The following is a 24191-nucleotide window of genomic DNA, read 5'->3' on the forward strand; positions in this document are numbered from 1 at the left end:
TAATTTAAGGGCCACCTCCACTGTGACGACACGTTGAGAAGGGTCTTTTTGTATGTTTTTACGGCATCAGCAGGATGTCGAGGGTTATAGCAGGGACCAAAGCCGACCAAGAGTTACTCATGTGTCATTACATGCTATCTGCCAAGGCGCGATCTCAACATGTGGTTGTCGATGGATTTCCCGGGCTTTCGGATACGGCACCTTGGTTGAGACTAGGAGAGAGGCTAGAAACGAGATGAATGTCTAGAGCCAGGTCGATTGTTTTAACCCCAACCCACCAAGGACCGGACTTCAAGTCTTAGGCACTTGCCGGAGGTCGTTCCATGCTGGGGCCGTCTCCCCGTGAAATCGCATCATGTGCCTTGTCTACTGTACCATTTGCTTTTGCTTTGCACGTCACTCCTTGGCTCTCACTGTGCAGTAAATAGTTGTCCCCTCTGAGGGGCAGAAGAGAAAACAAAGTCCGCTGGCTCCATATGTTGCTAGTATGTATGCAATGCAACGCAGTTCCCGAGTCCCGGCAGCCAGTCTCCAATCCACCATAACTAATACCAAACAATCTGATCGCAAGTCCTAAGTCCTCCCCCAAGTTTAAGCCCCAGCCCCATTGGATTGGATTGAATCGGGATTGGTTCGAGATTGCCTGACATCAATCAATCAGTTCATCACCTTATTCTTTTTTCGTATCTGTGCTGTTCTCAACTTAACTCTACTATTATCTTCTCTACCTCTACTCTACCTGGTCCTCCACCCCAATCTTCGGATCTCTTTGTCCCGGGGTCACCGTCCTCCCTCCACCGCCATCTGCCGTCTTATCACTCTACATTATCTATTATCGATCTACGGATACGGTCAAGTCAGTCACTCAATCAATCAGTCAGACCCCGGTCTTACTCTTGTTTGGTCACCGTCCACTGTCCCAGCCTGGTGGTGCCGTAACAAGCCATTGACAAAGACCTCTCTCCCCCTGCTAGCAACCTATTCTATTTGCCAAGCGCACCTTCAAATCTAGAAACGAACCGGGGCTTGTCCTGTTGCGCTTCGTTCTGCGCCGCCTTGCCTTTTGTTGTCTTACCACAGGTTGATCGCCCCTGCGCCCGCCTTTTGGCTGATCATCTTTGTTGAGACCTCTTTTGCCCTGATTATTTCCCTTCCTTCTCCCTACTACCTAACCTACTATCTTCAAACACTCGCTCTGACAAGCTTGACCCTTGTCCCTTCTCCTCCAACCCCCGCGCTCCCTACCTTCTCAGACCTTCTTCTTTAGACTCTTGGTCTGGACCTTGCGCTGGTCCCAAGTATCTGGTTACTGTCGCGTCACTATTTGACATCTGTCGTCTGACCAATACCTGGCTTCCCGTCCGATCAACTCGATCCAGCCTTCCATTGGCTCTGTTTATTAGGTCACCTGCCTACAAGCCTACGTCCTTAGGTACCCTGGCGATTTGGTCAACCTGTCTGCCCACCAGCGACCTATCTCCTTGACGATACATAATATTTGGCTACAGGCCAGGTCTTTTAGTCAGGTACCTCTGTCCTCTGACTCCTGACTTACATCCCATCCCTTCCTTGTTTCATTCGCTTCGGCGTCCACGAACTCGTACTGTAGGTTGTCGTGGAACCCGGCTCCGGCTCCTCTCCGGATTCGCCTCCTTCCTCGGCCGATTCGAAACCATTGCCAGTCCGCTGCAGCCGATTACGACTCGTGTAAAGGACTTTCTCTTCCGCTACCAAATCCGCATCTTATCTTACTCATCTTCGATTTGTACGACAATCAATCAAACCAACATCTACGACAGTTCGACATACACATCAACACCACCAACAACGCTGATGCATGTCACGTCCTTCGATTTGTGACTGATCCGCTATTGTCTTCGCGCAACTCCGCCGGTAGACTTACTCCGTTCATCTCAACTGCCATCGCCTTGACCTCGTCGATAACATCAGCTCTAAATACGGGCATGAGCCAAGAAACCCAGTCAGCGGCGCTGTACAGCCAGCAGCGCGAGGCAGGCTCAGTTCGCACTGCGTTGCCATCAAGACCGATGTCTTCGAAACCCGGTTCTCCTGCTCCCCCTTCTCAAGAGCGGACTAGACTTCCCACTGGCCAAGAAAGTCACGATCATCGCCAGAGACTGAGTGGAAGTCCACCTGGCTCTCAAACAAGTCCGACAGCAGGCACAATGTCAAAACAACAAAGCCCAGGGGTAGAGCACAGTTCAAAAGCAAGCCCACCGCCTGGTAGTGGCGGTAGCCAAGGCCAAGTTTGCAGGTAAGTGATGATGTCTTGGTCTCCATGATCCCGTTGCTCATCTTGATGTAGTAATTGCGGAACCACTCGAACGCCTCTATGGAGAAGGTCACCGCAAGGTGCCACAATCTGCAATGCTTGTGGCCTTTATTTGAAAGCCAGGAATGCTTCTCGCCCGACCAGTCTCAAACGACCACCGAATGTCGTGCCCGCGGAACCCCCTCGAACTGCTGCACCCAAGCCCTCGGCGACTGCAGCCTCAAAACCTGCATCAAACGCGACCTACGTATCCGCCGACCAAACCCCTGGAGGAACATGTCCTGGTGGGGGTCGTTGTAACGGGACAGGAGGCGCAGAGGGCTGTAACGGGTGCCCGGCCTACAACAACCGTGTCTCCAAGAGTGCTAACCTTGGCGGAACCCAGAAGCGACAGAGTTGTCAAAGTCGAAGTGAAAGCACGAAGCCGGAGCCTGTTCCCCTTGACGTAAATGCTCTGCAAAGCCAACAGAATTCAAATGCCACAGTTGTGATTGCGTGCCAAAATTGTGGTACCACCATTACACCACTTTGGAGGCGTGATGAGAGTGGCCACACTATCTGTAACGCTTGCGGTAAGTATCGTCTTGTTAATTGATCTATGGGCGTTTGTTGATTTTAACAAATCCAGGTCTCTACTACAAGCTGCATGGTGTGCACCGACCGATGACGATGAAGAAGTCAACCATTAAGAGACGAAAACGAATCATTCCCGCTTCCCAGGACGAGGAGATGGAGGATGCAATGGAAGCAACTGAATCTCGGAGCTTATATCCTGCCGATGCAGAAAGAGGATCAATGAATGAGGACGGATCTGTCAACCTGGGCCTTCGCCGCCGACCCGAGCACCCGCTCACGATCGAGCCATTGCCGTCAATACGACCCGGCAGGACAATATCACCGATGCCTCCAACATCCGATCTTGCTGCGTATCACCAGTCGAACAACCCTCGCCATTACTCAGGATCCATAAACGACGACAATCGACTGGCTCCTATGGCGTCGATGACAACAAACAGTGATAGGAAAACATCTCTATCTCCTGCTTCATTCCTCTCGCCTACACGGAAACGATCATTCTCTACTACAGAAGGTGAAGCATTTGCATCTCAAGAAGCTAATCAGGAGAGCTCGAAACGAATTTCTTCGATAAATCTGAAATCAATCCTCAACCCCTCAACATCGGCCGGTACCCCTCCCAAGGTTGGAACAGGAAGCGATGATGGGGACTATTCGTTGCCACCTATTCGATCACCTGGCAGCACTATTGCGTCGGCTCCGAGTCCCAGCTCTTTCTCCAATCGTGACAACACTCCAGGGATTGGGCCGCGTGATATTGAATCCGAGAGGATTAAGGCTGAGCGTCGAGCTGCCCTACAGCGTGAAGCTGACAAGATGCGCGAAATGCTTGCCGCCAAAGAACGGGAACTACAAGAACTTGGTCATGATTGATGAGCAGAACCAATTACGGAATACACACGACTTATGAAGTACCTCAAGGTCAGCAAGGAGTCACTGCTTCGCAAATTTTGCGGTTGGAAGGCGAGTTACGGACCGGCGCTATTTGGATTTCACAGCATACACAGCTCCCTCTAACGGGGTTTATCTCATGGGATCTGAGGCTTTGCTGTCAAGGAGCATGGTGTTTTACATAAATGCCTGGTCTGCAGTCTATTTCTTTCCCTAGAAATTATCGGATGAGACTATCCTGGACTACAGGTCGGAGCCAGCGACGCCATTTGGTTTCTCAAAAAAGCAAAATGTTTAACGATACAAAATGCACATATAGATAGGACCTGGCTAGGTGTATCGCAAGATAGTTTACATGAGCCAAAAAGAGAATGCGGTGTCGCGTGAGCGACTGAGTTGACAACTGATTAAGTATCAGCTTTGAGCCTACCTTCCGCTTCCTCGTTTGATTTATAAGTGCTATCATCGTAACAATTGTACAAACTATTCGTTTATCCACAAAACCCCAGAAGTTCACAGTCTTTAGCTTCCCTTTAGTATAACGATGAAAGGTGGTTTATCACATGAAGCGCCCTAATACTCCAAGCAAGTATAGCAGCGTCTGTTGATCACCTAGTAGTTTGGTGATCTATACGCCCTGCAGATAATTGATACGAAATGAACCCTTTTTAATATTATAATCGGTGGGAGTAAAGAACGTAAAACCTTTAGCGGCGAATCTAGTTCACGACTCAGCGCTGGCACAAACTGTGGTGGGTAGGACTGTTTCGTATACAGCAACGCCTTGGCTCCTAATCTCGCCCAGCTGAGAATGTCCTAGGAATTGGTGATTACCAGAAATGTTAAGTGGAGATATGAAACAAATCGCTTTCCAAAATAGTCATACAGAAGGGATATCGCAATGACAAGTGTTGTGTTGTAATGCCTTAAGGGAAGGGGTGTCATGGTGGTTCATACCTCGACAGTCTTGGCTGTTTTTCGATATGCAAAAGGGCTTAATTGCACTAGCAGAGGATTTTTGGAAGACGAGAGTTATGACACCGACCTTCTAAAGAAGTCGGCTCGTAAAGACTTCGACTTGGAAGCATTATAGAAATGGGTGTCATGCGAACAGCAGGATAGCTCCCATCTGACAGCCATTTGTGGATGAGCAATCATAGATCAGGCGAAGAAACATTTCCCGTATCGGTAGAATTGATGCATGAGATGATCCGATGTTAGGTTGACAAAGACTATCTGAGTTTCAACATCCGAATGCAATTGCAATGCATTCCCCGGCATGTTCAGGAGGGACCCAAGCTGTTGCGATAACACTGGTGCAGCTGGGCTAAGCATTAAGGACATTGAGTAGGTAGCTAAGCGCACGAATTGCTATATATTGAAATCTCTACACTGTACCGTAAGGAGAGTCAATATGTCTGTATTATAGTCGCTGCTATACCTCTCCTGGTGCAATGCGTTTGCTGTGATCTTGATGGCATGACCGCTTAACATAAGTAGGTAGGCACTGTCGGGCAACCGCCTTGGCTTCATGATGCTCATATTCATATAATTGAGTTGTAGCTGCTAGAATCAATGGTCTATATATATGGAAACCCAACTGGATGCATAATTTAAGAAAGTTCAACGTTTTATTTATAACTATTTAACAATTATACATTCCCTAAATCTTAATCACAACGGGTTGCTAACTATCAGTACACTGCAAGGGTTGAATGAATTCCCTTCATTTCTGCCATTTATTAATCGTATACTAGTTTTATGTCAAGATATCCCTGTGAGAGTACAACGGTCATGATGTTGGTCAAAGTTCAAAGTTGCTGCGATACCGGCGTCTTAGCCTAACAAACTGGCTCGGAACCTCCCGTGAATATGGCCAACGGGCGGCACTTACGGGAATGTAATTTAACCGTCTATCATCGGACCGGCATCTAATCATGATGGAAAGTACAGAGAGCCGCAATAAATCTACTGGTACCACTGGGGAGACATGTGGTGAGCTGAAGAGGCAGGCTAGCAGGTAAGTGTGCATGAGTTGAGCTGATATATGGGGCCTCAATCTTGACTCGAATGAGAGTCCAATGCCTATGCCTATTATGACCTCTTAAACATTAATTAGTCTAGCACGCATCCAATACTGAACAAGATCTTTTTTGCTCCGCCGTGATCGCGTATCCCGGAGCCCAGGTGGGTCAGCCTCCGGATACTCCGCTGTTACCGTACCCGAGTGCGCTGCATTTCCGCTGTGTAGAACAAACCACGGCAGGCGCGTTCGCATGACTTGTAGATACAGCAGTAGCTCAATCACTCTCACTGGTGCCTTCCCCCAGCTTTTGGGGTCTGGACCACACCCAAATGCAAACCTTGTTCATATCAATCAAAAGTTCACGTCTCACAAAAAGACATCATTCAACTTCTTTGCTTACCAATACGTCAGACAATAATACGCAATATCTTGCTCAACAAGCAGGGAAAACACCTCGAGCGATCTGCGATTTGTTAGCCCATTGGCAACACCACCGTATGTCATGTCGGTGGCTGTCTCTAAAATCTTACCCACAGATTTACGTATGGCCTTTATTTTTTCCCCGACAGACGTTTTTTTTTTTTTTTTTTTTGGAAGGTTCCAGTGCTTTCGTGATAGCCTGGAGCAGATAGTCTATGGATGCTCGCAACTTATCGATGGATCAGAATAAGACGGAATGAACAAACTTCCCCGAGGACGTGCTCAACCCCACACGTATGCCCCGGGGAAGGCAGACAGACCTGTTGGACCCTTTGAGGGTCACAATGCACTCTGATTGGATCATGGGTACGACTGATTCTTATTGATTGAAGATGGACGTCGCACTCATGGGGAAAAGATTCATACAGGGCCGGTCTCGGTGTACTGCAGTCACTTGAGGATCTAATGAGACGCATTTGCATGGATGGTTACGCCTTGCGAATAACGAGAAGCGGAGCTCAGGATGCGCCAGTCTCGCTTGGAATTATCAAGCTGACACTGTATAGGCAAGTTGTTGATTGGTGAGTTGCCAATGTTGCTCACCGTTAGCTGGGCAAAGGACAACTATTTTACAGTGTCCGTAATACAGTCAGTCCGCAGATTATGTGCGTGGGTCCATTGATCAAAATGATCCCTGTCTGTCAATTGAAGGGCGCACGACTTGACATTCTGGTTAGACTAGTTCAACTGGTTGGTGTGGCTTGGCCGACAGTCTGCACTCCAACTCCACCAGACCTTTTGGTACGGTTCAAGTTCTGGGGACGGGAACGGCTGACTCTACTCCATCGGTACTGTCTGTTTCTTTAGATAGACCGATAGTCATGGCTAGTTGGGCTTTTTGACTTGAACAAAACTCAGAGGCTGTCCTCGATTTATGAGCCTCTTTCCTTTCTTTTCATTCTCAGATTCAACGATAACCGCTTGTCCTATCTTATACCACTTGCCTAAAGGTTCAAGTGGGACTAGGCTGGCTTGAGTCAACTTGACATCCAACTCCATTCAGCTCAGCTCATGGTTGTCAATCTTCACGCGCGCCTTTCGATCGACTTGAATTGACATCTCTGCTCCGCATCAGCACTTACCCTTGTGCAGCATGGCTAGCATCGACGAGATGGAGCAGTTTGTCAACTGGGACAAGGCCATTGACGCCTTTCAGCATCCCCAGGATGGTAATGCTCTCGCTGGTCTGACAGGCGAAGGCAACGAGAACATTGACCTTGTTCTCGCAAATGTAACCGAGGACGACTTCAGTTTTTGCGCCCTTCAGCACTTCTCGGACAACAACTTCCCTCTACCAGATATGTCTGCTCAAGCAATGGACTTGACTACGACTGCCGACGACATCTCCAATCAGTTTCAATGGGACACACCTCCATCCCCATGTATTAACTGCTCCATGGCTGGCTTTTCTTGCAAAAAGATCCGAGAGGGTATGTACAAGGATTACTGTACAACCTGTGTGGCCCTGAAGGTCGACTGCAGTTTTGCTGTTGCTCCAGCGTCCCTCAACACTTCAGCAGCTCCCTTCAACATCAACCCTTTCCTCTCATCTGGACCTGAAATTCCCAATACTCTTCAGGAAGATACACAAGACGACTCTTGCCAGTCCTCCCGCAACGCTTCTCGTAATGCATCTGTTTCCGATCTAGCCAATATGGGAGAGACGGTTAACAACAAGGCCGCACCCCCTCCTAAGATTGGAGCTCGATTTTCTCGAGAATCTGTCCGTGTTCTTAAGAACTGGCTCTCGACTCATAACCGACATCCGTATCCTAGCGACGAGGAGAAAGAGATGCTGCAGCGCCAGACTGGCCTGAACAAGGTACAGATCACAAACTGGCTTGCAAATGCACGTCGACGAGGCAAAGTCCAGCCTCCTCGTTCAACATCACCTCACTACACTAGCTCATGGTCAGGTCCTATGGATATTCCCCAGCGTCGTGGAACACCAGCACTTGAAGCCATGAACCCACTGCAGCGTTGGGAGCACTCTCCTCCTGAGAACGAACCTGCCTCCGTCAGTGCCATTGCTCGGGCCGTCACAGCATCGTCTTCCGGCCTCTCATCAGGAATCGATAGCCCCTTCAGTTTGAGCTACGCCGACGACGGCTCCAGCAAATCCATTTGTAACCAGTCATCGGTCAGCAGTTTGGGAACATCTCACTCGAGCAATGGCTCCCTCGGATCGGCTTATTCACATGGATCCCGCAACTCATGGGGATCGTTTAGCTCGGCCCCATTCAACAGCCACGGTCGTCGCCGTCGACGCCGAAGGGCTTCGGCAAAGACAGGGAAAGAGAAGACAAGCCTCGCAGCTCCTCTTAAAACTTTCCAATGTACATTCTGTACCGAAACTTTCAGGACCAAGCACGACTGGCAGCGACACGAAAAGTCTCTGCACTTATCTCTCGAGAGGTGGGTGTGTACCCCACACGGGTCAAAGGCCGTCAATCCCGATACTGGCATCCTGTCATGTGTCTTCTGCGGTGAAGCCAATCCGGATGATGCACACATCGAAGCCCACAACCATTCAGCCTGCCAAGAACGTACTCCCGCCGAACGAACGTTTTACCGAAAAGATCACCTCAACCAGCACTTGCGTTTGGTTCACAATATCAAGTTTCAGGACTGGTCTATGAAGTCGTGGAAGGTGGCTACGCCCGAGATTCGATCCCGGTGTGGTTTCTGTGGTATCGTGATGGATACTTGGACTATTCGTGTCGATCATTTGGCGGAGCATTTTAAGACGGGTTACTCCATGGCTGACTGGAAGGGTGACTGGGGTTTTGATAACCCGGTACTCGAGATGGTCGAGAATTCTATGCCTCCATGTATGAGACCTCTGCAGTATCCTGTAGACAAGTTGCCAACGTCTAACTTTTGAAATAGATCTTATTCATTATGAACGCACATCCCCGATGCCATACGTAGCCAATCACTCTCCACCAGAGTCACCTCGTAACGCCTACGAGCTGATTAAGCTGGAAATGGCTTTCTTCACACGGAACTACCAAGATCAACACGGACGACTCCCCAACGACGAAGAGATGATGGTTGAAGGTTGTCGTATTATCTACGCTAGCGAACTGCTGTCTTTACAAGGTATTGCCACACGTCCATCCTGGCTTCGTGATATTATCATGAGCTCTGAGACACTGCAGCAAAAGGCAAGATTCGGTCCTTTGCGTGGTGCCGCAGAAAACAGGCTGGCATCACTTAAAATTAACGGCAAGGATAACTTGTTCGAGGAGTGCCCCATGGAGGTGCAACTGCATGAGTTTGTCAAGGCCAAGAGACTACTGGGCTTAACCGCAATGGACGATGAGCTTCAGGATGAGGCTTGTCGCATTGTCGGCAAAGTAGAGGAAGTATCGACACATCCATCAGAGGCCATTGCAAACTGGCTGATTCGACTTGCTACATCATCCACTAACTGGCTTGCCCCCTTCCGTCGACGTGCACACCTGCCACGAAGCGAGGATGTGGTGGACCATATTTGCCGATCAAAGGACCCTTCATCCATAGACTCAACCATCCACAGTTACTCGCGTCTCGAGCGTGAACTGAAGGACTATCTTATGTTACAGCGTTCTATGGGAATGGAACCCACTGACGATGACCTTCAACGACAAGCTCGTATCATTATCTATGAATTCGATGACGGCTGGAATCAAACCGCAGCCGACAATGCGTCTTGGCTCGAGGGTTTCAAGAACCGTCATCCTGCAACGAGCAACAGCTCACCTGCATTTTCCCTTCAGGATAGCACCCAGTCGACCATCAGCGGAACCGCCAGTAGAACTGCCGTTACTGACGCTACAACATTGTTCAGCAGCGAATGTCCTGTGCTCATGGGATGCAACGACATGTTCGATATGGGCAGTGGTAACAACTGCCCCGGGCCTTACTTCCTCAACGATGCCAACTGCTACAGGCGACTGGCCAAAGAGTTGAAACGATGGGTTGCTGGGACGATGTCTGTTAACAACCCCAACCGCCATGTACCAAGTGACGAGGAGCTCCAGCATCAGGCTCGCTGGATTCTCTATGACGAGTAAGTTTTCTGAGGCTATTTATAGGCGCATTGTGAACTAACGATACTCCAGTGACGACCCCTGGAACCAAACTGCTGCAGATAACGCTGAGTGGTTGCAGAGATTTAAGCGTGACGCAGGAATCCTCAAGACAGATGGTCCTGGTCTTCCGATGAGCGACGGCTGGGCTCTCGAGTCAGGCGGATCTGGATTCGCGCCACCATACGCCTGCCCTAAGGCATCACTCGATCCTTTCCCTGCAGACGCTCAGGTATCCATGGGCCAGGGCGCCAAGTCCCTCCCAGCAGCCATAGCAAACAGCTATATCGAGAAGCTCACATCGGAGGCTGCACGACCAGCCGAAATTTTCTGTTCACGCGAATTGGAGCGGGGTCTCATCAGCTATGTCGAAGACCATGTCGCCTGCAAAGGTTCTATACCATCAGATGCTATGTTGCAGACTCGGGCTCGACGTATTCTCGATTCTAATACCACTCCTGCCGACGATATCGATTTGTTGAACAAGTTCAAGGACATGGTGGCTAAAAAGGTTCCTCAAATTGCGACTGCTCAGAACCCAACGGCGAGTATGCCCGCCGTACCCAGCAACGTGGACATCAAACTCTCAGATGAGGATGTGAACAATATTTTGCAAGACATGGATTTCGAATTTGACGCTCAAGACTTTGGGGGCGTTACTATGGAAGGACTACAAGACACAGGTGGCGTTAGCCTGGATTTAACGGGCTTCAAAAACTAGGGACCACTCTACACTATTGAAGAAGTGCATTGATGATGACGAGCGTATTACAACAAGACGGTGCATTTGCTTTATTGAGGTTACTGGGAATATAGAGCAAGGTCGACCAAAAGTTGGATATATCAAGATGAGACAATGACTGACACAAAATGAATACTATTAATATTGACTTCTCTACCTACATTGGAGCAGACTTGGTTGTCGCACGTGAAAACTTGATTAACAAAGATTATTGTTCTGGGCGGGCATAAGCGAGACAATGTCTCAGCCTAAAGCCTAGAACAGAAGATAGAAGCCGTCTCTCACATGGTTTACGTTTGCATGCGGACGGTGCAAGAGCGACTACCGTTAGGTTGATGGGGCGATGCTTTCCGAAGACGGAATTGGGCTTGACTCTGACGTTAGTCGTACCTGCCCGTACCTTGAGCCAGCCAGTCTAATACTGTACTGAGTTAGGTACGATGCAGTAAGATCCAGTAGGCAACGACGCCCAGATAAATAGGTAGCTACAGTAAAGAGGCAGGAATGGAGGGCAAGGAACGGAAGCAATTCCAATCGTTCCACGCTTTTCATCCTCAAACAACCACACCCAAGCCTCAGTCTCAGCCGTCGATACCGAGATGTCGGATGCTTCGCAAGCCGCTCTATGAAGCTTGGTCAGAAGAGGCCCCGTCTTCTTAAGAGACAGACGAGTTCAATTGACGGCCGAGTGAGGTAATCAACCACGGCAGTCAGTCAACCCTGTCACTCACAGCTTACAGTCCCTCGTTTCTTGTCTCACCACCGAACAACGACCAACCCGACTCGATGCCGACGTATCTATGCCACGGATTTCGATGGCATCGCCGCGATATCCGTATTTTCGTCATCCTTAACGATCTTGAAGACGCAGCTCCGAATTGGATCCTTGCGCCTGCCTCTTCATATTGTATTCTCGACCAGTTACACGCTCAATTCGATTTCCTGCCTGAGCTCACTCCGCCGACCACGCCGACACAAGCCACTGTTAGCAGTGCCAAAAATGCCAAGCCAAAGCCAAAGCCAAAGCCTGATCATGTGGATGACGACCATGATCTCCCTCAATCACGTGTACCCGATTCTGACGATGCTGTTCTCATGCATTCATGGTCCCCAGTCAAGTTGTTGGAGGAGTTCGATGTTGACGAGATGGTAATGGCATGTAGGCCTTATGCCTATGTAGCTGACCATGTGGTGAGAATCGATCTAAGCGTGGACGTAGCAGGTCAGATGGCCAAGTACTACGAAAAGATGGCAGGCGATGATGGGTGGATTGTTCAACTGAGGGATGAGTTGCAGAAAGGAGAGCAAGTGAGATGGTATGTTATTGTCTGCGGAGACGACGTGAGAGAAGTTCCTGGGAAGAGTGATGAAGAAGAACAGGAGGTTGGGTATGAGCAGCTGAGAGAAAGAGCACAACACATGGCCCGCGCCAGAAGGACGAGAGAAACTTTAGACGGCTCCTCTAACTCACCATCTGAATACGAGGATGGTAGTGGCCGAGATGAAGAAGATGCTCTTACTGTATTGGAGGATATACTAGATGACTCCGAAGGCGCCGCTACTCCAAGACCTCTTTCACTAGACCTACCCGATATCGATATACCACTTCGGCCTCAACTTGATCCGAGCAGAGTATCGGTCTTGACAACGTCAACAGTCTGGTCCCAGGACCAATCACCCGACGAAACCAGAATAGAGACACCGGATATCGATAAACCTCTTGCACCCAGCGAGCTCGACCTCAATAGGGCGTCTATATCTACAGAATCTTCAATTTGGTCTCAGAAAGAGTCGTCCGACGATGGATTGGAACTGGAAACGCCGGATGTTGAGGTACCGCTGCTTCAATCTGCGAATACACGATATTCAACATCAACAGTAGGGCTTTATTCTGAAAACGGGCATATTCGAATGGAGCCAGAAGAGTTTGCCAAAGCACAGTCACCAGTACGGAGTCCTATAAGAGAAGAGATGCCGGACATTATGCAGCCTCTCAAGCCTGCAGAGATTCTGCCACCGAGGTCTTCGACGCCGCCAACGCCCAAGGCACCGTATAGACACCTGCCAGCTCCAAGCTTATACAGACCCGAGAGTTTTGTACCGCCTTTCTCGCCTGCTTTGCCATCTTCAGATGCCTTCTCCAATGATTCCTCAAGTCCAACGATTCCGAACCAGACTGAGGCTACAAACCCACCGGAGACGTCCTGGCCCTTATCTTCCGATTCACCACTAGAATCTTCAGGGTCTAGTACATATCGTAACGAAGAGAACTCTTTCCCACTGACGCCACAGCTCGTACATTCAAAAAACAATTCTTTAACTACATTGCACTTGCCTAAGGAAGTTATCACCCCTCGAATACCTTCTCCAGCATCAGGATACTCACTTCAGCCACAACCTTTGAGGTCAAAGAAGCCTAGATTGGAGGAGGCAGTTCCACATGCCTCACCTTTACTCGTCACGCCAAACCCTAGACGCCTAGAACAACCAATTTCGGGTGTCTTGTACAATGCTGGAGAAACCGTTTCTAAAAGGCAGCCCCCATCTTCGTTACCTAAGTCCAGAGTCATACGTCCTCCACCACTGAATATAAACTCTGCAAACATGCCAGGGGGTGCGGCTTCGAATCTTAGGAAGGATCTTGCAACACCGACGTCAGCTCAACGAGAGACTTCTGATCTGAATATGAAGACGCCGCCGAGAACCCCCAAAACCCCCACAAGACAGTCTTCTACGAATGCATCACCGAAGTCCCGTATACCGAGAAGCATGCCAAAGAACGTACGTCTATCTACTTTGCCGCCTCCACCTGAACCACCAGTAAACCCTGTTCGTCCACCTACACCACCAAAACCAAAGCCGCGCTTTGCACAGACAGGAGGGCCGCAGAGAAGGCCACAAACAGCACCCGAGGAGGGGGTAAAACTGAGGCCCAATGCAGGAAGCTTCTCAAGGCCATACCGATATGATGCGCCCAGAACCACACAGGGCACACAAGTGATATCGGGACCGAGACCACCAGTTGCTGCAGGTTACAGCCTGAATGCTACTGCACAAAGAAATGTGCCACTGCCTTCAGCACAAGAAGCAAGGCCAAGAGCGCCACAGCCACCTCTAAATGCAGCACAGAGTCGGCAAGCCAGTGTGTCGACTCAAAATAGTGATGGGCATAAGCAAGAAGGGGGGAAACAGCATCACAAACATCACATTGGTCGAAGCCATTCGGTTGCTGACGGGTTTAAAAAACTATTCCGAAGACCGTCACTTGCCAAAGGGGCCCATCAGTGAACTGGAATAGTTGATGAAGCACAAAGCGAAGGAGTTTTCTTTTAGTGCTGTATATATAAAAAGACTGCCCAATTGGCTTTATTGTCGAACAGTAACTATGTCATTGCAGGGGTAGCTAGCAAACTTATGGGGCTTCATAACTTGTAATGTTTTATGATGGGTGGTCATGATGAAAGGGTAAAAACCGAGATTACTATCGACATGTACAATATTTACTCCGTCAGATACAAGAAAATAATTTGAACCATTCAATATGAAGATCACTATTATCTTCGCATAAAAACATACATAACTGAGCAGGGGACTTTTGCTCTCCATGCAAGGAGTTGGTGCGCGTCACGTGTAGGCAAGACAGCTTGCGATTGAATAGATTGATCGCCTACAAGTTTACAGCTATCAACTTCTCCCCTAGTCCCATTGATTCCGCTTGTAACAAGCGAGAATGCAACTTGCGTATACTATTGAATGGCATCCTTAACGGCCATTAACTAACCTTAGAGCCGCTCCGATAAACGACCTCCCCGAGTACCTAAGTCCCGAGGCCGAGACACCTCTCGTCCCGTCCCGCCTACGTCTCCGAAGCCATCCCTTTCAACTCCAAACCTTCAGTCTCACCTCAGCGCTCGAATGGTCCACCCGAAACCCGAAGACGGGCCAAGTGCTCCGGTTGAGACTTTTGCGCAAACAAGCATAGAGCTCACGCTCGATGATAGCGACGACGAAGATCTCCGGTCAATCGTTGGTAGTGGGAGCGATGTATACGAGCTTCGCGATAGGGACACAAGTAGGGATCGCAACGGCAGCGCCATATGGGATGCTGAAGCTGGCGATGATGAGGATGTGGATCGCCCTCTTGTTGCAGGCCGTTCACGAAGTCCTGGATCTGTAGCGAGCTTCCAGTTATATACCCCAGACGAAGAGCAGGCGGTCCGAAGGAAGTTTGATCGCAAGCTTGTTCTATTCGTAGCTCTCCTTTATATGCTGAGCTTTGTCGACAGGTCGAGTATGGAATCGGGTCCTTCTTTGCATCTACAAAAAGCTAACACATCCATTCAGATATCGGCAATGCTCGAATAGCAGGCATGGATGAAGACCTTCAATCTGATCCACCCCGTGATGAGTGGTATCAATGGGCTTTGACGGCATTCTACATTACCTATATCGCCTTTGAATGGATGTCGTTGCTGTGGAAGCTCATCCCCGCACACATCTTTGTGTCTATGGTAGTCTTGACCTGGGGTCTCATGGCGTCTCTTCAGGCCGTCGCTACGTCTTACCCTATGCTGATTGCGCTACGTGCTGTGCTGGGTATTGGTGAGGCGGGGTTTACTGGTATTCCGTTTTACTTGAGCTTCTTTTTCAAACGCGAGGAGCTGGCATTCCGGACTGCTATTTTCATATCTGGTATGTCTTCATCTTGATACAGGTTTGTATTGTAGAACTCCCAACTAACCATGATAGCCGCACCTCTGGCCACGACGTTTGCTTCCACCCTTGCCTGGCTCATTGTCAAATTTGCTTCACTTGGCCCTATCGCCCCATGGCGTCTTCTTTTCATCATCGAGGGTTTTCCTTCTGTCATCGCATCTGTAGTCGCCTGGAACGTCATCCCGGACTCACCCCAAACTGCCCCCTATCTAACCAAGCGTGAAAAGAAAGTCGCTCGTTTGCGCCTCCGAAGCGAGCAGTCCGCGTCTACATCCACAAACGCCAAACCTTCATCCGGTCTCAAGGGTCGCGATGTCTTAGCCATTTTCCGTGATCCTGTAGCTTGGATTACCGCCACCATGTTCTTTCTCACCAATATGGCCTACTCATCACTTCCCGTCTTCCTCCCAAAGATCCTTACTGAGATGGGTCACGATACCCTCACCTCCCAGGCCCTCAGTGCCCCTCCCTACTTAGCCGCCTTTGTCATCGTTCTTTTCACGGCTCATATGTCTGATCGGTTGCGCACTCGCACCGTCCCTTTAATGTTTCACGCTCTCGCGTCCGCCAGCGGCTACGCCATACTCGCCCTGGCCAAACCCCTAAACTTACCTAATTTCATTCGATATATGGCTGTATATCCTGCCGCGATAGGCTTCTTCAACGTCGTCACTCTCATCATCACGTGGAGTATTAATAACCAGGCCAGTCAGAGCCGGCAGGGCGGTGGCTTTGCTCTCCTACAGCTTGTTGGCCAATGTGGTCCGCTCGTGGGCACTAGGCTATACCCCGACCGTGATGCTCCTTATTATGCGCCAGGAATGAGTACTTGTGCGGTGGCGATGCTCAGTGTTTCCATCTTAGCATATGCTCTTCGCTTTTATCTAAAGTATCAGAACCGCAAGTTCGATCGGGCCGAAAGCGAACATTTGGAGGGAGGCGATGAGGTAGAGGAAGAAGGCCTTGTCGGTTCCGGGAGGAGAAAAGTGACGGGCGCCTCCTTTCGATATATGTTATAGCAATTTGAATTCTCTCTTCTGTAAGTCAGCTTTCGATGAACGGATACAGCGATATAGTATCAATATAATGAAAGACTCAATTAGTGAACTACCTGCAATTTGTGCTTCTCACTGGTCCGATGATAACTCCTTCGCCTTCGCCTACTTCGTTCTAAGAAGCTGCAGTGGTAGGATGTTATCAATCCCTGGTCTGATTCCCAAAGCGCATCCATTCGGGAGCTTGATACTTCTCCACGCCAGCCTTCCACCAAGACTTATGCTCAGATACGTGTCGGCGAAAGCCGTTCCCCATCGAGAAGTGCGACGACCTATCTTCATGCTTGTCTTTGATTGTATCGTCGGGATTGAGTTTGCGTCGCAATGCTTTCCAAACTGAGTGGTGTTTCTTTTGATCTTTGCGTTGTCGTTTGATGTTCTCACGAGCTTGGCGAAGCTTGTCCCAGCTATTGCTGCAAACGTTGACTGCTAGCTTCTTAATTTCAATACGGGATCGTTTCACACCCTCAGAAATACTTCGAAATGAGATGCCTGAAGCCTTTCTTTTCTTGGACCTGACGATCTGAGGTAACTTTACCGAAGGGCTGGGACTTTCGGTTTGGAGTCTCCCATGAGCCATTACTCTGCTTAGCGGTTGCACCTCTGAGCCTCCGGCAGAGTGTTCTGCTGAAACCTCGCTCTCGTGGCTAGCTTCGCTATTGTGTGGAGCTATAACATTCGCCATCAAATCTTCCGAACTCGACAGGACTTCAAAACGATGATACGAGGGTGTCGGCAAGCGTTGGAGTTTCCCGATAGCTCCTGCAGCATTTGCCAATGCCTTGTAGGTGCTTCCTTGACTGATAACCCTTGTAGCATCGGAGGAGCTGGACGATGACTGGAGGCCGGACAAACGATCATTCGTGCGGCTATACTTCTCCAGGTCACCAAGAGTCGATAGGGGTGTGTGTGAATCTGATGGGGAAGGCACGTTAGGGGACCGGATGCCATCTTCAGGATAAGAAGAAGATGTGCTTCTTGCACTCTCTTGTCCAGGCTTGTGTTTTTGTGTAAGCTCAGGCTCAGCTATGGGCCCTAGCACAGGCTCTGGGGAGGATGTTTGGGATCTGAGATGCCTGAGATCCTCTCGTACCATTTCCAAGATAGAGACCTGATCTGCAACGACTTGAGACGCTGATCGTTTAGTGTCTGGTTCCTCAGAAGAGTCGTTCAGCTGTGCCCCTTCACGAAAATGATCATGATGGATATCGGGCATGGGTCTGCCACCCCAGAGAAAGGTGTCATTGCTGATAGTCTTTGGTCTCAACTCAAGTGTGTTTGCATCCACAACAGAGGGAGGTTGGATTTTCGAAGTAGCATCACGCTAAGATGCTTCTGGCTTAACATTCTCAAGGTTCTTGGGCTTCTTTCGAGCATCAAGGGCTCGCTTCTTGACTTTCAGGTCACTCTTGCGGGGACTTGAGACCGTTTGGCTGTCGTATAAGCCCTTGGTGGCTGCGGCAGGGAGCGTGGGAGCTCTTGAGCGCATGGGAAGAGTGAAGCTGTGATTCATGATGGAATGAATATTTATCAGCTTGTTACCAAAAAAGAAACGGCTAAATGCTGATGGATTATCAAGATTGATGGATGGAATGAAAAGTGTGAAAGATGGAGGTTTGGATGCAGGAAGCAGAGTGTCGCTGAGTTGGTCATGGCCGAAGCATCCACTGCATCGCAACTGCCTTATCTTCCAAATCAGATATAAGAAATGGAAGGTGCGAGGTCTAGATGCAGCAAGCGCCGATGCCGTTCCTGCTGCTTGGCCATGAATGACTTCATTTCTGGATAACCTCTAACGTACCTGTGTTATGAGCACCAAAAAGGTTGTAACCACCATAGAGTTGATGTTTCATGATCGATTACAATAGAAAAAAAGAACGAATCGGACGGCGTTGGGATTGCTCCCGCCAGGGCTTGAACCTGAGACCTTCGCATCACTGAATATTCAGATTGAAGTATTAGTACGACGCTCTAACCAACTGAGCTACGGAAGCCTTCCAATTCGATGGAAGGCAAGCTGGCAGTTACTGCACAAGTTGCCCTACCCAATTGAATCGAGGCAAAGATGGAAATCCATCGCTATGATAGATTGACAGGATAAATTAAATAGATAGGTAGGTAAATAATGAATGCTCTAGTTGGCCTTATTAATTCCTTCTCATATCCTTTCCAGTTCAACGCCAGCTCAAAAATGACATTGCCCCTCCTCTAGCACCAAACTGTGCATCGTCATCACTAACATCCCACCTCGAATTGGATGCTCTACCCATAATCACTTAGGATCTCGGACACAGTTAGTGCATTTGGCGCACGTGAAATGAGTAGCTACAGATCCGAGACTATCAGATCCGGAAGGTGACTTCTCATGAAGAAGCTTGGATGAACCCTTTTCGATCTCTGGCCAGGCAAAGATGTTAAGAGGGACACATCTGTTCTTGAATCTGATGGTTTGTCTCATGTTAGTGATCTATGATGAATTGAATGAGGAATAACCCACGTCGCCAGACGACAAATAATCTCAGGCTCAGCAAAAACAGAACCAACATGCTTCTGAAGCTTGCCATTCAGCTCAGTACATGTGTACTCGAGCTCTGGCTGGTACTCGAAGCATGGAGGTCCCCAATTCTCACCACGGCAGAAGTAGACCTGGAGGTTTGTTAATAATGCAAAATCACAAGAACTTGGGATCATTGATTCATACCGATCCGGGCTTTCGACCTCCGTCACTGTTCTCCTGAGGTGTAGTACTAAGACGTGACTTGATGACTTTGGGGTCAATAGGCTCAAACTTGGGTGCGCCTCGTTCTGAGAGAGGAGAAGACCACATGTCGACAGAGGCAGAGAGGCCTGATGAGGCAAAGAGTGATAGGACAACGAGAGCGAAAGACGACTTCATATTGACGGTTATGTGGTGGTATAATCAAGAGTGTTTGGGAGATAATGAATAGATGAATAGACAATCAAAGTGTTGTAGTTGTTTAATGGTATATCGATTGTGAATGACAGCGGCTTGAGCCTTCTTATACCAGAGTTTATTCCAACACACCCACAAACTTAAGATATCTTAAGGTTGAACTAGGAGTCACTGATACAGTAGAGTGATTGACTAACAAAGGTATGACGCGGGAATCCTCGTGATGGAAATGGCTAATGCGATGCTACTGCATCGTTTGTCGTAAAATCAAGGGTCTCGCGTCAGCTCTGGGTCCATGGTTCAACGCCTCGTCAGCACATACTCAGCTATCCCCATAGAAATTAAAAACTGCCGTAAAGATGCGGTCATCCCCGTAATTCGATCTCGGCCCATCGGGGCGTTCAAAGCAATGCTGTCAACATGCAGATGGAGGCTTACATCATGTAAACAAATAAACAAACAAACGGTATTACCGGTCTTGAGGCGCTCGTCAGTGTAACTCTCGTGTCTGCTGGTCAACCGTTTATCTGGGAAAATATGCTCAGAGTCTACAGTAGCGGTCTTGCTTCATTTGGTCTGCCTACGTTGCGCATTGCATCACGGGATATTTTTGAGAAGCTTTGATTTGCTAAAAATCATAAGGCATCTGCTGCAAATTGAAATATGTGGTTTTGGTGAGTATACAATGCATGCACCGCGTGAAGCCGCTGGATCGTCCAACGTGCATTTACTGATCGACCTTGACTGACGTAAATGGCAGAGGTTGAAACAGATTCGATATCATGATGTGATGTGATCTGGATGTTTCTCGTATCCAGTTTACATAATTAGAAACAGAATGACTGCAGCCTGGATTCACTGTACATCATCCGGTACTGTACTGGAAGCACAGTAGTATCGGCATCGAGCCGGGGCCGGGAACGGAACGGAGACCCGACGGAACTCCACAAGGACGGGAATTGCCTAAACGGGAAATCACATTCACAGTAGACTCCGATAATGCATTCCGCATACCATACACAAAAGTCTCCCTAGTAATAAGCATGTACGGTATGAGTGTGAGACTTTGAGGTTCTCCAACCAGGTATTACACTGGATATAGCCTCAACCCCAGCACTGTCTTAGCCAGGTTCGGAGTAGAACCATGCAGCAAACAGCGAATCTGGTTCGCCAAGACAGGCTTTTTGTGAGTCGAGACCGATCTCTACTGATGAAAGACGCTCTGTTTCTCGAGTACACAACATAATCCTACGCATCAGCCCGTCGCATCTCCCGACCGATAGTCACCCGATCGAGAAGCAGAATGCACCGCTCCTCGTTGTACAGCAGCAGTCGTTCTGCATACATCAAGACTACCAAATTCGACCTTTTTCTCATGTTGAAAAATAAAAGTATCACCCGCCCATCGTCATGTGCGTCAGACGATCCAGACAATATCTCGGATTTGTGGTGAGAAGGCAGGCAGATACGAGATAGTGCAACGACAAACACACTTGCACGCTCTTTCCAACAAGGCGGTGATGGCCTCTGTAATCAACACTGCATTTACGATTCTTTCACAGGGAGGAGAAACATGTAACTCTTGATAACTAGTTCTTGAGGCGGTGTGGTCAGGTTTGACAATCACGCAATTGCGTAGAGTAAAGTAGAAACAATAGATGCTGGTCACCTACCAAGTGGGATGCAGTTTTTGCAGTTAGATATTGCAGACTACAGATTAATGATAGAAGATATTGTGAACAGTCAAGGGATGCTAACAGATTAGTTCAGACTGGACACTCAAAAGAAGCCGCGTTAATCAAGAAAACAAGTAACATATCAGAACTGCCCTCTGGCAAGTTCCTAATATGCTTGTCTCCATCATAACGGCTTGGTAGGCTCCAGGTTGATTCTCCGCCAGAGAATTGCGTTATGTTTCGACGTTATGATGATGACTAGGTATGCATTTCAGCCACTATATACAAAGAGGTCAGCTCGCCCTCTTAGATACATTTTCCCTTTTCTCTTTGTCACAAATCATGCGCCAACTCGTTCTCGGATCTGAGGACCATGAACATATACCTAAGTACATGCTTTCACCCCAACATGATCCACCTAGAGATTTGACTAACAGCTGATAACTTAGAGCATTGCAAGCACAATTGCACTGTACATCCGACTTGATTCAAAACGAAAGAAGATTACTGCAGTATATGAAAAGTCGAATATTGTCGAAAGAGGTATATAAAGACTATGATACTAGAGGTACTCGGAATGGCTGACAATAATTACTGAGATAGGAAACTTGGTCAAGTATTACACAGTTGCTTACGCACAGTCCAAACCAGTCTTGGCGTCTTACATAGATCAGAAATACTTGTCATGACTCACTTTTACATGGTGCTTACAAGTCTCTGCTATCCGTTATGGTGGCACAGTGTCTAAGCTAACCTGTTTTTACGCGTTATGCTGGGTGGGGATGAAAGCCTTCCGTTATGTCTAGAAAAGAGAGGCATCTATACTTCAGCTGAAGTGAGAAATTTCTTCGGTTTGATTCCTAATTGTACAAGAAGAGCTCTAGCAGTCAATTCTCTGTCCTAGGAATTTCAAAATGGTGGAAACAATCCCAGCCACAGCCAATCGTCCTAGGACTCGTCAGCGAGCGTCTAAGAAGCCCCCGGCTCTCGATGTTCCTGACATTGATCAAGACGCTACCGAAAGAAAAAGAGTCTTGAATGTTCTTGCACAGAGAAGATATCGTAAGTACTAACCACATTGTAGGGAGTCAGAGGCAATGTTAACAATTAATGTAGGCGAGAAGAAGCGTCTGAGTCGTCTCAAAACCAAGTCATCTGGCAATGACGAGACTCTAAACTCCGAGCTTCAGACAGAATCATCTACCAAAACTGATCAAGAGTCATTTGGGGATGATGCTATAGAAGTGCCTCGTCTACAGGACAATGTGCCAGTCGTCGGTCAAGCTTCCAATATGGCCGTGAATATGCTATCTACCACTGGAGATGCAGACATCTTGGCCGGAATTGATTTTGGTCTGACATCTTGGAGTCCCCTCTCAGAAATGGCGCTTCCATCTGTTTTGCCAGATCCTAATATCCTCCCGGACTTTTTATGTGAAGACTACGCCAGCGACGAGGCCTCAACAGGAGCATCCAATGGACTACAGACCGATTTTAGCGGATCTGACTTGACAAATTTCCTCGATACATCTTCATTTGGCACCTCACCTGCTGCTTCAACAGAAAGCTTCCCCGACAGCTACAACCTCCCATTACTACAACTCACTCTACTAAAAGGCGTTTTACGCATCGCAGACCGGCTCAATTGTAAGCAGAATCTATGGGATCTTGATGCAAATTCGGCTTTTGCCACAGGCATCGCAACGCCAGCGGCTCTGCTTCCTGCAAATTGGCAGCCCACTCCTTCACAAGTCTCAGTACCGCATCACCCGGTATTTGATCTCCTCCCATGGCCAAGCGTGCGAGAACGCGCCATTTCCATTCTGTCTCTTCCTGACGAGTTGCGACCACCACGGGCACAGGGCGTGTTGGCATTTGTCAACTTCGCTTACGACTTGGAGGACACGGCTGAGGGAGTGAGGATTCACGGTGAAGATCCTTACGATCCTGGAAGCTGGGAGCTAGGACAGGTCACTTTTGAGAGATGGTGGTTTCTGTTCGATAACACCATCATCAACACCAGTAATCGATGGCGAAAGACGAGAGGAGCACCGCCATTGTTACTCAAGGGTGGAGATTCTAGTGCAACCACAAGCTCCAGTGGTTCACCCGCCGTGACATTTTAATCTTTATCCAAACTGGTGTTATTTTCTACAGTAGATTTTTGACCACTTTCAATACTGAGCAAGCATTGTTCATTTATGTATCAAGTACATAGAACCCCCTACAAGACGCAAGGACTCTATCAGGAACGAATACGAGTGTGTCGGACCGTCGGGTAACATGGTCAATAAACGATAAGGCTCTCGGGAGTCCAGGGTATCGGTATTGATTTCGAGACTCGCAGACCGGTCTGACCATGAGCGGCTCAGCATGGGGATTAAGAATTGAGGGGTCAAAAACCTCCTGGGGTCATGATTGGGTGTAGCTATTAGTTAGACCCTTGCTCCGCAGCAGGGGACCTTGAACAGTGAATAAACAACAACTTCAAAAAGATGGCTGCAAACCACAGGCAGAGTGGGATGTTTTACACGGCCCGAGCCATACAGAAGCCATCAAGTCTGCAGTTTGCATGGCCGGTGCATGTACTAAACTAGCAGTGTGCTTCAGTGTCGAATGTCTTGTTTTTGTCTCTGACCGAAAGATTAACTACAGCGGTTCAGAGGCACGGATGAGCAGATCATTTCCATTCCGTTGAGGATGACGGATCCATTTCAACTGGGCTCCAACGGTCCATGACTCTTCCACT

The 24191-nt window shown here is 48.6% G+C and overlaps 7 protein-coding genes and 1 non-coding gene across 8 annotated transcripts; 5 read left to right on the forward strand and 3 right to left on the reverse strand.

The window, feature by feature from the left end:
- Window positions 1-1488: 1488 nt before the first annotated feature.
- On the forward strand, window positions 1489-3890 carry B0J16DRAFT_33920 (uncharacterized protein). The gene is made up of 3 exons (XM_046127517.1): window positions 1489-2275; window positions 2327-2865; window positions 2922-3890. The coding sequence occupies exons 1-3, from the start codon at window positions 1965-1967 to the stop codon at window positions 3740-3742; spliced, it is 1671 nt and encodes a 556-aa protein (XP_045989720.1). The 5' UTR covers window positions 1489-1964; the 3' UTR covers window positions 3743-3890.
- A 3097-nt stretch (window positions 3891-6987) lies between these two features.
- B0J16DRAFT_329798 (uncharacterized protein) lies at window positions 6988-11296 on the forward strand. The gene is made up of 3 exons (XM_046126360.1): window positions 6988-9097; window positions 9156-10320; window positions 10373-11296. Exons 1-3 carry the CDS (start codon window positions 7360-7362, stop codon window positions 11058-11060), a joined length of 3591 nt encoding a protein of 1196 aa, XP_045989721.1. The 5' UTR covers window positions 6988-7359; the 3' UTR covers window positions 11061-11296.
- Window positions 11297-11335: 39 nt separating this feature from the next.
- Window positions 11336-14619, forward strand: B0J16DRAFT_329799 (uncharacterized protein). Its single transcript, XM_046126361.1, has 2 exons — window positions 11336-11774; window positions 11822-14619. The coding sequence occupies exons 1-2, from the start codon at window positions 11707-11709 to the stop codon at window positions 14367-14369; spliced, it is 2616 nt and encodes an 871-aa protein (XP_045989722.1). The 5' UTR covers window positions 11336-11706; the 3' UTR covers window positions 14370-14619.
- Window positions 14620-14783: 164 nt separating this feature from the next.
- Window positions 14784-16905, forward strand: B0J16DRAFT_33977 (major facilitator superfamily domain-containing protein). Its single transcript, XM_046127584.1, has 3 exons — window positions 14784-15372; window positions 15426-15773; window positions 15831-16905. The coding sequence occupies exons 1-3, from the start codon at window positions 14997-14999 to the stop codon at window positions 16814-16816; spliced, it is 1710 nt and encodes a 569-aa protein (XP_045989723.1). The 5' UTR covers window positions 14784-14996; the 3' UTR covers window positions 16817-16905.
- On the reverse strand, window positions 16906-18252 carry B0J16DRAFT_33978 (uncharacterized protein). The gene has a single exon (XM_046127586.1). It carries the CDS (start codon window positions 18066-18068, stop codon window positions 16995-16997), a length of 1074 nt encoding a protein of 357 aa, XP_045989724.1. The 5' UTR covers window positions 18069-18252; the 3' UTR covers window positions 16906-16994.
- A 499-nt stretch (window positions 18253-18751) lies between these two features.
- On the reverse strand, window positions 18752-18846 carry B0J16DRAFT_t41. The gene has a single exon. It is a non-coding gene; the product is annotated as a tRNA-Ile (tRNA).
- A 278-nt stretch (window positions 18847-19124) lies between these two features.
- Window positions 19125-19748, reverse strand: B0J16DRAFT_314402 (uncharacterized protein; the record flags this gene model as incomplete). The annotated part of the gene is made up of 3 exons (XM_046125184.1): window positions 19125-19293; window positions 19350-19498; window positions 19554-19748. The coding sequence occupies 3 exons, from the start codon at window positions 19746-19748 to the stop codon at window positions 19125-19127; spliced, it is 513 nt and encodes a 170-aa protein (XP_045989725.1).
- A 2486-nt stretch (window positions 19749-22234) lies between these two features.
- Window positions 22235-23603, forward strand: B0J16DRAFT_34023 (uncharacterized protein). Its single transcript, XM_046127647.1, has 2 exons — window positions 22235-22504; window positions 22559-23603. Exons 1-2 carry the CDS (start codon window positions 22357-22359, stop codon window positions 23566-23568), a joined length of 1158 nt encoding a protein of 385 aa, XP_045989726.1. The 5' UTR covers window positions 22235-22356; the 3' UTR covers window positions 23569-23603.
- Window positions 23604-24191: the final 588 nt, after the last annotated feature.

Source organism: Fusarium flagelliforme, assembly GCF_020744385.1.
Source record: "Fusarium flagelliforme strain FIESC 12 MPI-CAGE-AA-0113 chromosome Unknown B0J16scaffold_1, whole genome shotgun sequence".
NCBI classification, from domain to species: domain Eukaryota; kingdom Fungi; phylum Ascomycota; class Sordariomycetes; order Hypocreales; family Nectriaceae; genus Fusarium; species Fusarium flagelliforme.

Excerpts from the sequence above, each read along its gene's own strand:
- B0J16DRAFT_33920 (XM_046127517.1), top strand. The coding sequence starts at position 1,965 with ATGAGCCAAGAAACCCAGTCAGCGGCGCTGTACAGCCAGCAGCGCGAG. Across the intron at positions 2,276-2,326 it reads AGCCAAGGCCAAGTTTGCAG|TAATTGCGGAACCACTCGAA; the intron begins GTAAGTGATGAT and ends ATCTTGATGTAG. Across the intron at positions 2,866-2,921 it reads CACTATCTGTAACGCTTGCG|GTCTCTACTACAAGCTGCAT; the intron begins GTAAGTATCGTC and ends TAACAAATCCAG.
- B0J16DRAFT_329798 (XM_046126360.1), top strand. The coding sequence starts at position 7,360 with ATGGCTAGCATCGACGAGATGGAGCAGTTTGTCAACTGGGACAAGGCC. Across the intron at positions 9,098-9,155 it reads CGAGAATTCTATGCCTCCAT|ATCTTATTCATTATGAACGC; the intron begins GTATGAGACCTC and ends CTTTTGAAATAG. Across the intron at positions 10,321-10,372 it reads CGCTGGATTCTCTATGACGA|TGACGACCCCTGGAACCAAA; the intron begins GTAAGTTTTCTG and ends ACGATACTCCAG.
- B0J16DRAFT_329799 (XM_046126361.1), top strand. The coding sequence starts at position 11,707 with ATGAAGCTTGGTCAGAAGAGGCCCCGTCTTCTTAAGAGACAGACGAGT. Across the intron at positions 11,775-11,821 it reads TCAATTGACGGCCGAGTGAG|TCCCTCGTTTCTTGTCTCAC; the intron begins GTAATCAACCAC and ends CACAGCTTACAG.
- B0J16DRAFT_33977 (XM_046127584.1), top strand. The coding sequence starts at position 14,997 with ATGGTCCACCCGAAACCCGAAGACGGGCCAAGTGCTCCGGTTGAGACT. Across the intron at positions 15,373-15,425 it reads GAGCTTTGTCGACAGGTCGA|ATATCGGCAATGCTCGAATA; the intron begins GTATGGAATCGG and ends ACATCCATTCAG. Across the intron at positions 15,774-15,830 it reads GACTGCTATTTTCATATCTG|CCGCACCTCTGGCCACGACG; the intron begins GTATGTCTTCAT and ends TAACCATGATAG.
- B0J16DRAFT_33978 (XM_046127586.1), bottom strand. The coding sequence starts at position 18,068 with ATGCCCGATATCCATCATGATCATTTTCGTGAAGGGGCACAGCTGAAC.
- B0J16DRAFT_34023 (XM_046127647.1), top strand. The coding sequence starts at position 22,357 with ATGGTGGAAACAATCCCAGCCACAGCCAATCGTCCTAGGACTCGTCAG. Across the intron at positions 22,505-22,558 it reads TCTTGCACAGAGAAGATATC|GCGAGAAGAAGCGTCTGAGT; the intron begins GTAAGTACTAAC and ends CAATTAATGTAG.